At 45.6% G+C, this 10,711-nt stretch overlaps 1 protein-coding gene across 4 annotated transcripts in view; it reads left to right on the top strand.

The window, feature by feature from the left end:
• Positions 1-10,711, top strand: part of ASCC1 (activating signal cointegrator 1 complex subunit 1) — a 126,066-nt gene that overhangs the window by 1,215 nt on the left and 114,140 nt on the right. For 2 of the 4 annotated variants that reach the window (XR_004026665.1, XM_003271218.3), the window contains exons 2-3: positions 2,669-2,813; positions 5,050-5,149. Coding sequence is in view for 3 of the 4 variants with exons in the window: in XM_003271218.3 (XP_003271266.1) it covers positions 2,702-2,813; positions 5,050-5,149 (212 nt within the window). In the remaining variant the exon portion in view is untranslated. The other 2 variants (XM_030797667.1, XM_030797669.1) reach the window with 2 other exon arrangements.

The following is a 10,711-nucleotide window of genomic DNA, read 5'->3' as shown; positions in this document are numbered from 1 at the left end:
GCGGGCCGGCGGCGAAGGCGGCGTGCGCGCGCCCGTGCCGTGGTGGGTGTGGCTGGGGCGGAGACGCGAGGAGGGGAGCAGAGAACGCGCTCACGGAGAGGAATTCCGGGTCCTTCGCCTCCTCGCCCTACCTTGGTTTACTTGCAGCCGCCTAGTCCTCTTCTCCTTCTCTTTGATGATTCGGGGCCTCGGCTTCCCTCACGATATTGCAGAAAGATACAGCTTTCCTCTTCCTCTCCAAACTACCTCGAAGCAGGGTTAAGTTGGTTATTCCCCCCTTTCCTTCCGAGCAGTCTCGTAGCGCAGGGCCGTGTAGGACAGGTAGATGCTGCATTTGCTGTCTCCGCGACAACTGCCTGCTCTTCCGGAGCTCGTGGTCTGAGGGCCCGACTTTCATCTTAGTCTGTTTTTGTGGGTAACTTTTTTTTTTTTAAGCTTTTCCCTTGAAAGTCTTTTTTCTTTGAGAACTTTAGAGGCCTCGGGGAATAGGCCACTGGGTTGTGATGTCATCGACTATTGCTAATGATGTGCCCTTTTCCTCCATCCGTGTCGGTTTACCTTCTATGTTGTTATTTCTCACGAAACCTCTTCTTGGTTCAGTAAGCACACAAATCATCAATTATTATTTTATTTATTTTTTTGAGACGAAGTCTCGCTCTGTCGCCCAGGCTGGAGTGCAGTGGCGTGATCTCAGCCCACTGCAACCTCCGTCTCTCAGGCTTAAGCGATTCTCGTGCCTCAGCCTAACGAGTAGTTGGGATTACAGGCGCCCGCCACCACACCCGGCTACTTTTTGTATTTTCAGTAGAGACGGGGTTTCATCATGTTGGCCTGGCTGGTCTCGAACTCCTGACCTCAGATGATCCGCCTCGGCCTCCTAAAGTGCTGGGATTACAGACGTGAGCCACCGCGCCCACGTTGGCTTGAACATTAGTGTATTTAGTAAGGATCAACTTGTTTTCTTTGAATTCTGCAGTATTTTGGGCTTCAAGACTATCTAAGCTGTACGTGGTAGGAATATTGGTTGAATTTAACCTCAGCTAGCCTATAAGGAACCTTTGTTTCCTAAATTATTGATTCGTTAAGTGATGTGACCAGAAGCTTGGCTTCTCAGTGGGTGATGTGCATTTTGTTGGGCAGTGGCCTGTAGAAATTGGAATCCCCGCCTCAGCAGTATGTTGGTCTGAAAACCATATTGGTTAAGTTGTTATTTTAACTGTGCTTTGACAGACAACTGGAACTGATTGTTTGGTATGAATTTCTAGCACCTCTAAAAGTACTTAGGGGCTTTTCTTTTTTTTTTCTGGATGGTTAAGTGTATTAAATATCCCTCATTGTCTTAATTATCTTGCTAGATAGAGTTTGCTGGGCGCAGTGGCTCACGCCTGTAATCCCAGCACTTTGGGAGACTGAGGCGGGTGGATCACCTGAGGCCAGGATTTCCAGACCAGCCTGGCCAACATGACGAAACCCCATCTCTACTAAAAATACAAAAAATTAGCCGGGGGTGGTGGCGGGGGCCTGTAATTCCAGCAACTCGGAAGGCTGAGGCAGGAGAATCGCTTAAACCCGGGAGGCAGAGGTTGCAGTGAGCAGAGATTGTGTCATTGCACTCCAGCCTGGGCAACAAGAGCGAGACACCATCTCAAAAAAAAAAAAAAAAGATATCGTGCAAATGGTTAGATAACCACTGAAGTTTGCATTTTACTCATTAGGTTAAAGTAATAAAGAGACCTTTATTCTCTCTTTCAAAGCCATGGACAGGCTGGTTTATATACGGGCATTTATAATGCCTTTTGTTTTTAATCTCTCTCTTTTTTTTTTGTTTTGTTTTTTGAGAGACGGGGTTTTGCCATGTTGCCCAGGCTGGTTTCAAACTCTTGGGCTCAAGCAGTCCTCCTTCGTCAGCCTCCCAAAGTGCTGGGAGTACAGGTGTAAGCCACCATGGCTGGCCCTTTTCTCTTTCTCTTTTTCTTTTCTTTTTTTTTTTTTTTTAAGACGGAGTCGCGCTCTATTGCCCAGGCTGGAGTGCAGTGGCGCAATCTCAGCTTACTGCAACCTCCACCTCCCGGGTTCAAGAGATTCTCCTGCCTCAGCCTCCCAAGTAGCTGGGATTACAGGCACGTGCCACCATGCCCAGCTAATTTTTGTATTTTTAGTAGAAACGAGGTTTCATCATGTTGGTCAGGCTGGTCTTGAACTCCTGACCTCGTGATCTGCCTGCCTCGGCCTCCCAAAGTGCTGGGATTACAGGTGTGAGCCACCACACCTGGCCTCTTTTTCTTTTTTTAGAGATGAAGTCTCACTATGTTCGTAAGGCTGATCTTGAACTCCAGCCTCAACCAATCCTCCCACGTTGGCCTCCCAAAGTGCTGGGATTACAGGTGTGAACCACTGTTCCCCTCCCTCATCTCCTTTTTTTTTTTTTTTTAAGAGTATATGCCTTTTACAAATTACTTTGCTGTCTAGAGTGAGCCAGTGTGGTAGAAAATGCAGCAATTAACCTAAACTGGTTTACAGATGGGAAATCCAATGGGAAACGGTGCTGCTTTTGTGCGGGAGATACTGTGAACTGATGCCCAATTCAGACCTACATGATGGTTCAGACACTAGAGTTAGGAGTTTTAATTCTCACTAAGAAAGGTAAGATGGTAATTATATTTTTCAGGACATAATTGGAATATCATTTGGAGAAAGTGTCATGGAAGTTCTGCGTCCACAGCTTATAAGAATTGATGGCCGGAATTACAGGAAGAATCCAGTCCAAGAACAGACCTATCAACATGAAGAAGATGAAGAGGACTTCTATCAAGGTAATCCTAGTTGCTCTTTGGTCAGATAAGAAGTAAAATGTCCTGTGTATTGTAGGATCAATTTTTTGTTTGTTTTAATGTGTTTCTCTGTCAGCACTGAAATTTGAGATGTTTGGCCTCCTATAGCTCCATTTATGTTCATGTCTAAGGGTACTGATGAGTTTGAGTTTAGCTGAAGTGTTTTTGCAATTTATAAGTTATTATGTTTCTTCTTTGTACAGAGGTTTAAATATCATAAAGAGAAATTTTAGTTATTAATATTAACCATTAATATTCTATGACAAAATTAAGTTCCTTTGTAGAGTTGTAATTATTATTAATAATATTATTTGAGATGGAGTCTCACTCTGTCACCTAGGCTGGAATGCAGTAATGTGATCTCCACTCACTGCAACCTCCGCCTCCCAGTTTCAAGTGATTCTGGTGCCTCAGCCTCCTGAGTAGCTGGGATTACAGGCACGTGCCAGGATGCCCAGCTAATTTTTGTATTTTTAGTAGACAGGACTTCACCATGTTGGCCAGGCTGGTCTCAAACTCCTGACCTCAAGTGATCCACCTGCCTCGGCCTCTCAAAGTGCTGGGATTACAGGCATGAGCTACCGCACGTGGCCCTAAAGTAATTATGTATACATTTTTGAAATAAATGTACGTATGTATTTAGTCCATTGCCCAATAATGTTACCAAAATCCTCGGATGCTCATGTCCCTTTTGTAGAACATCGTGGTATTTGCATGTAATCTACACACATCCTACTTTAAATCCTGTCTTATAATACATATAATACCTAATACAATGCAAATGCTCTGTAAATAGTTGTGGTACTGCATTGTTTTTTATTTTTTATTTTATTATTTATTTATTATTATTATTTTTTGAGACAGAGTTTTGCTCTTGTCACCCAGGCTGGAGTGCAGTGGCGTGATCTGGGCTCTCTGCAACCTCTACCTCCTGGGTTCAAGCAATTCTCCTGCCTCAGCTTCCCTAGTAGCTGGGACTACAGGTGCCTGCCACCACACCTGGCTAATTTTTGTATTTTTAGTTGAGATAGTGTTTCACCATGTTGGCCAGGGTGGCCTCAAACTCCTGACTTTGGGTGATCTGCTTGCCTTGGCCTCCCAAAGTGCTGGGATTACAGGCATGAGCCACCATGCCCGGCCTGTATTGTTTTTTAATTTATATTATTTTTATTGCTGTATTGTTATTTTACGATTTTTTTCCAAGTAAATTTTTTTTTTTTTTTTTTTTTGAGACAGAGTCTCGCTTTGTCACCCGGGCTGGAGTGCAGTGGCGCGATCTCGGCTCACTGCAAGCTCCGCCTCCCGGATTCACACCATTCTTCTGCCTCAGCCTGCTGAGTAGCTGGGACTACAGGCGCACGCCACCATGCCCAGCTAATTTTTTGTATTTTTAGTAGAGACGGGGTTTCACCGTGATAGCCAGGATGCTGGGATTACAGGCATGAGCCACCATGCCTGGCCGTAATTTTGTTTTTAAGAGACAAGCGCATTCTGGAGTGCAGTGGCACGACCTTGGTTCACTGCAGCCTCACCTCCCGGGCTCAAATGATTCTCCCACATCATATTCCTGAGTAGTGGGGACTACAGGCATGTGCCATCATGCCCAGCTAATCTTTGTAGAGATGAGGGGTTTTACTTGTTGCCCAGGCTGGATTTTTTTTTCAAATATTTTCAATCTGCAGTTGGTTGAATCCACAAATGGAGAATCCCTGGATATAGAGGGCCAACTGTATATAGAAACCTTTGATAAAGTTTAGTTTATTAATCAGACACAGTAGGAGATTAATAATGATAACTAACAAAATAGAACAATTATAACAATACATTTTAATAAAAGTGATGTGAGTATGGTCTGTTTGTCTCATACCCAGTATCTTATTGTAGTAATAGTTTCAGATAGCAGTTAACTGCAGGTAACTGAAACCTTGGAAATCGAAACCACAGATGAGGGGGAACTACCATATGCATATGCTACCTTCCCAGGGTTCCAAGACTGAAAGATTTAAAATAGTCATTATGTGTTTTTTTATGGTTTACTTCTTATAAGATCAGATCAGAAGGAGTATCAGGGCAGTGTCATGGAATGTACAGTGTCCGACTGTTCTTTATGCCTGTGTATTGCTTTTTTTAAACCCCAACAGCGGTTGACAGCTAAGGCGAAAGCTGTTGTCCACAGAGCAACATTGTTTCTGAGTGAGATGTCATGGTTTCTGTGCAGGCTCCATGGAGTGTGCTGATGAGCCCTGTGATGCCTACAAGGTGGAGCAGACCCCACAAGGATTCCGGTCTACTGTGAGGGCCCCCAGCTTGCTCTATAAGTGAGTCATGTCCCCAACAGCTTCATGGGGAGACACTTCCAGGAAACTCAGCGGGAAGTGGACTCTTTGGTCTTCCATACTTATTGCAGTGCTTGATTACTAATGATAAAATAGTGTAGTGTTATGTCCTAAAATGTCAAAGGACTGATTACAGATTAATTTCATTGTTCCACATGTATCACTAAGCTGATTTTGCCTCTTGTGTTAGGCCATTCTTGTGTTGCTATAAAGAAATACCTAAGGCTGGGTAATTTATAAAGAAAAGAGGTTTCGGCCAGGTGTGGTGGCTCACGCCTGTAATCCCAGCACTTTGGGAGGCTGAGGCAGGTGGATCACCTGAGGTCAGAAGTTCAAGACCAGCCTGGTCAACATGGTGAAACCCCGTCTCTACTAAATATACAAAAATTAGCCAGGTGTGGTGGCAGGCACCTGTAATCCCAGCTACTTGGGAGGCTGAGGCAGGAGAATCACTTGAACCTGGGAGGCAGAGGTTGCAGTGAGCTGAGATTGTGCCATTGCACCCCAGCCTGGGCAACAAGAGTGAAACTTAGTCTTAAAAAAAAAAAAAAAAAAAAAAAGAAAGGTTTCATTGGCTCATGACTCTACAGACAGCACAAGCATGGCACCAGCATCTGGGGAGGCCTCAGGGACCTTTTACTCTTGGCAGAAGCTGAAGTGGGAGCAGGCGTGTCACATGGTGAAAGCAGGAGCAAAAACGATGGGAGGTGAGATGCCACACACTTTTAAACAACCAGATCTTGTGTGAGCTCACTCATTGCCCAGGAGATGGTGCTAAGCCATCATGAGGGATCCACCCCCATGATCCAAACACCTGCCACCAGGCCCCACTTCCAACACTGAGGGTTACATTTCAACATGAGATTTGGCAGGGACACAGATCCAAACCACATAACCTTTTATTTATTTAATTTAATTTATTTATTTATTTTGAGACGGAGTTTCGCTCTTTCACCTAGGCAGGAGTGCAATGGGACGATCTTGGCTTACTGCAACCTCCGCCCTCAGGGTTCAAGCCATCCTCCTGCCTCAGCCTCCTGAGTAGCTGGGATAATAGGTGCCCACCACCATGCCTGGCTAATTTTTGTATTTTTAGCAGAGATGGGGTTTCGCCATGTTGGCTAGGCTGGTCTTGAACTCCTGACCTCAGGTAATCCACCTGCCTCAGCTTCCCAAAGTGCCGGGATTATAGGCGTGAGCCACCGCACCCAGCCGATTTTTATTATTATATTTTTGAGACAGGGTGTCTCACTGTTGCCAGGCTAGAGTGCAGTGGCACAATCTTGGCTCATTGCAGCCTTGACTGCCCAGGGTAAAGTGATCCTCTCACATCAGCCTCCCAAGTAGCTGGAACCGGCACACGCCACCAAGCCTGGCTAACTTTTTGAATTACTTGTAGAGATGGGGTTTTACTACGTTTCCTAGGCTGATCTTGAACTCCTGGACTCAAGTGATCCTCCCACCTTGGTCTCCCAAAGTGTTGGGATGAGCCACTGTGCCCAACCACCATATCCCACATTACCTTTTAAATATCTCTCTTTTTTTTTTTTTTTTTTAAGACAGGGCTTTGCTTTGTTACCCAGGCTGGAGTGCAGTGGTGCGATCTCGGCTCACTGTAGCCTTGACTTCCTGGGCTCAAGTGATCCTCCCACTTCAACCCCCCAAATAGCTGGGACTACAGGTGTGTGCCACCACGCCTGGCTAATTTTTTGTATTTTTGGTAGAGACAGGGTTTCTCCATATTGCCCAGGCTGGTCTTGAACGCTGGAACTCAAGCAGTCCGCCTGCCTTGGCCTCCCAGTGGGCTGGTATTACAAGTGTGTTAAATATCTTTTGAATCTACCAGCTATCTGTATCTTCACTGCTACCTCTCTGCCTTTAGCCTGCTTATTGGTCTCTACACACACACACACACACACACACACACACACACACACACACACACACACATTTTTTGAGACGGAGTCTCACTGTGTCACCCAGGCTGGTGTACAGTGGCATGATCTTGGCTCACTGCAACCTCCTCCCCTTTGGTTCAAACGATTTTCTTGCATCAGCTTCCTGAGTAGCTGGAACTACAGGCCTGCACGACTACACCTGGCTAATTTTTGTATTTTTAGTAGAGGTGGGGTTTTACCATGTTGGCCAGGCTGGTCTCGAACTCCTGACCTCAGGTGATCCACCCACCTCGGCCTCCCAAAGTGTTGCGATTACAGGCATGAGCCACTGCACCCAGCCACAAATGGTTTCATTTCATCAACCTTGATAGCATTCTGAAACACCTATTAAAGATAAAATTCTCCTGGAATATGACCAAATCAGGCTCTAGTGACATTTTTTCCTAAGAAACATGATTTTAGAAAGTTGTGGCTCAGTTTCCTGGAAAAAAAAAAAAAAATCAGTGTAACAGGTCTTGGTGTGAATCTGCTATTGCTAAGGTGTGTAAAAGTTCCTTGCATGATTCTAACTTGATAATCTTTTGATTTCTCTATATTCTAAGCACTCATTATGTGTCAGGTGACTTGCATGTTAAATTAGGTATTGGGTCTGATAAATCCTAATTAATAGATAATATTTACTTGGAAGGCTGGGTGTGGTGGCTCATACCTGTAATCCCAGCACTTTGGGAGGCCAAGATGGGAGGATTGCTTGAGCCCATGAGTTGGAGACCACCCAGCTTGGGCAACATGGTGAGACCCTGTTTCTACAAAAAATAAAAAATAAAAAAATTAGCCAGGTGTGGTAGTGAGTGCTTGTAGTCCCAGCTACTTGGGAGGCTGAGGCAGGAGTATTGCTTGAGCCCAGAAGTTCAAGGTTACAGTGAGCTATGATTGTGCCAATGTAATTCCACCTGGGTGACAGAGCAATATCCTGTGTCAAAAAAAAAAGTACTAAGATTTCTTTCTTGGGAATAATTTCTGTAGGCTTATTTGGATCAAGAAAGAAATTACCTGGCCAACCTAATTTATAATCAGAGCCTAATATTGTGAACACCTGTCCATGGGTTATGTCTCATGCTGTGGTTCTTAGCCTCAGGTACACAGGAGAATCATCTGGGGAGCTTCTAAAAATCCCAGTGCTTGGGTGCACCCCAGACCAATTAAATCAGAGTCTGTGGGAGCAGGACCCAGGTATCACTATTTGAAGCCCCCCAGGTGATTGCAGTGTATAGCCAAGAGTGAGAACCACTTGACCTGGTAGGAATTTCCTCTTATGTATTCAACCAAGGAGTCACCTTGTCACTGCTTATTTGTATTATTGTAGCGAATATTTTATTTATTTTATTATTTTGAGACGGAGTCTCACTCTGTTACTCAGTCTGGAGTGCACTGGCGTGATCTGGGCTCACTGCAACCTTTGCCTCCCTGGTTCAAGTGATTCTCCTGCTTCGGCCTCCAGAGTAGCTGGGACTACAGGCATGTGCCACCACGCCTGGCTAATTTTTTTGTGTTTTTGTTAGAGACAGGGTTTTGCCACGTTGGTCAGGCTGGTCTTGAACTTCTGACCTCAGGTGATCCTCTGCCTTGCCTCCCGAAGTGCTGGGATTACAGGCATGAACCACTGTGCCCGGCCTATAGTGAATATTTTAGATTTTCCATGTAAACCTCTTTTCAGTCCAGCTATACTTTTAACTGAAAAGGTGCCAGTATAGGTTTAATGAGGATAGCATATGTCATGCCGCACACTTGTTGACTTCGACGGGGATGGCACCATGTTAGAGAGGCTGGGGAAGAGACCCAGAGCCAGCAAATGAGACACAGGGTTTATTGAGGGGACTTGCATAAAGGGTGGTGCCGTGGTGGTGGGCTGGGCAGAACTTCAACTGCTTGGAAAAAGCATACAGTTTATATAACATTTACACTTAGCACCCTGCCCCTAGCAGCCATCACCTGGCAACCTTTATTTAATCCAAAACAGAGGGCCTCAATCCTCTGTATGGCCTGGGTTCCATAAATGGGTCAGGGATTCAGATGTTCCTCATAGATAAAGGAATGAATCTCTGGGTTGGAATGAATCCCAGCCAGATTCCATAGCTTGGAACTCTGAACACGTAATTCTTTTTAGATCATACGGTGATTCTCAGGTAGGCTTAAGTTATTACTGTCAGGGTCCTTCTCCCGGTATGCTTAATCTACTAATGTTAGGGGCATCTGCCCTACTGCATGGACTGTATGGAGCTCTGTGCCACTTATTGGGAAGCTCTTTCATATATGATCACATTTAATCCTTACGACAACCTTATGATAAATAGGTATTATTCATTCTATTTTAATTTAATTTTTATTTTTTTTGAGATGGGAGTTTTGCTCTTGTTGCCCAGGCTGGAGTGCAATGGCACGATCTCGGCTCACCACAACCTCCGCCTCCCAGGTTCAAGCGATTCTCCTGCCTCAGCCTCCCGAGTAGCTGGGATTACAGGCATGCGCCACCATGCCCAGCTAATTTTGTATTTTTAGTAGAGGTGGGGTTTCTCCACGTTGGTTAGGCTGGTTTCAAACTCCTGACCTCAGGTGATCTGCCCGCCTCGGCCTCCCAAAGCACTGGGGATTATAGGCGTGAGCCACCATGACTGGCCTCTTTTTTTTTTGAGACGGAGCCTCGCTCTGTCACCCAGGCTGGAGTGGAATGGCACAATCTCGGCTCACTGCAACCTCTGCCTCCTGGGTCCAAGTGATTCTCCTGCTTAGCCTCCCGAGTAACTGGGATTATAGGCATCTGCCACCATGCCTGGGTAATTTTTGTATTTTTAGTAGAGATGGTGTTTCACCACGTTGGCCAGGCTGGTCTTGAACTCATGACCTCAGGTGATCCACCTACCTCGGCCTCCCTGGGATTACAGGCGTGAGACACCACGGTCAGCCAAATTTAATTTAATTTTATTTAGTTATTTTTTTGAGACGGAGTCTCCTTCTGTTGCCCAGGCTGGAATGCAGTGGTGCGATCTCTGCTCACTGCAACCCCTGTCTCCCAGGTTCAAGCAATTCTCCTGCTCAGCCTCCCAAGTAGCTGGGATTACAGGCGCCTGCCACCACACCTTGCTATTTTTTTTTTTTTTTTTTTTTTGAGATGGAGTTTCACTCTTGTCACCCAGGCTGGAGTGCAGTGGTGTGATCTTGGCTCACTGCAACCTCTGCCTCCTGAGTTCAAGCAATCTCCTGCCTCAGCCTCCCGAGTAGTTGGGATTACAGGTACCTGTCACCACACCTGGCTAATTTTTGTATTTTTAGTGGAGATGGGGTTTTACCATGTTGGCCAGGCTGGCCTCGATCTCCTGACCTCAGGTGGTCCCCCCCACCTCGGCCTTGCAAAGTGCTGGGATTACAGTTGTGAGCCACCGTGCCCGGCCTTGAGCCACCTTGCCTGGCTTTGCTAATTTTTGTATTTTTAGTAGAGACAGGGTTTCGCCATGTTGGCCAGGCTGGTCTTGAACTCCTGACCTCAAGTGATTTGCCCACCTCTGCCTCCCAAATTATGGGATTACAGGCATGAGCCACTGCACTTGGACTATTTTTATTTTTTTAGAGACAGGATCTCAGTTTGTCA

This window comes from Nomascus leucogenys, chromosome 18, assembly GCF_006542625.1.
Source record: "Nomascus leucogenys isolate Asia chromosome 18, Asia_NLE_v1, whole genome shotgun sequence".
Taxonomy (NCBI): Eukaryota; Metazoa; Chordata; class Mammalia; order Primates; family Hylobatidae; genus Nomascus; species Nomascus leucogenys.
Note: the sequence above shows the minus strand (reverse complement) of the source record. Positions and strands in the feature narration are given on the sequence as shown.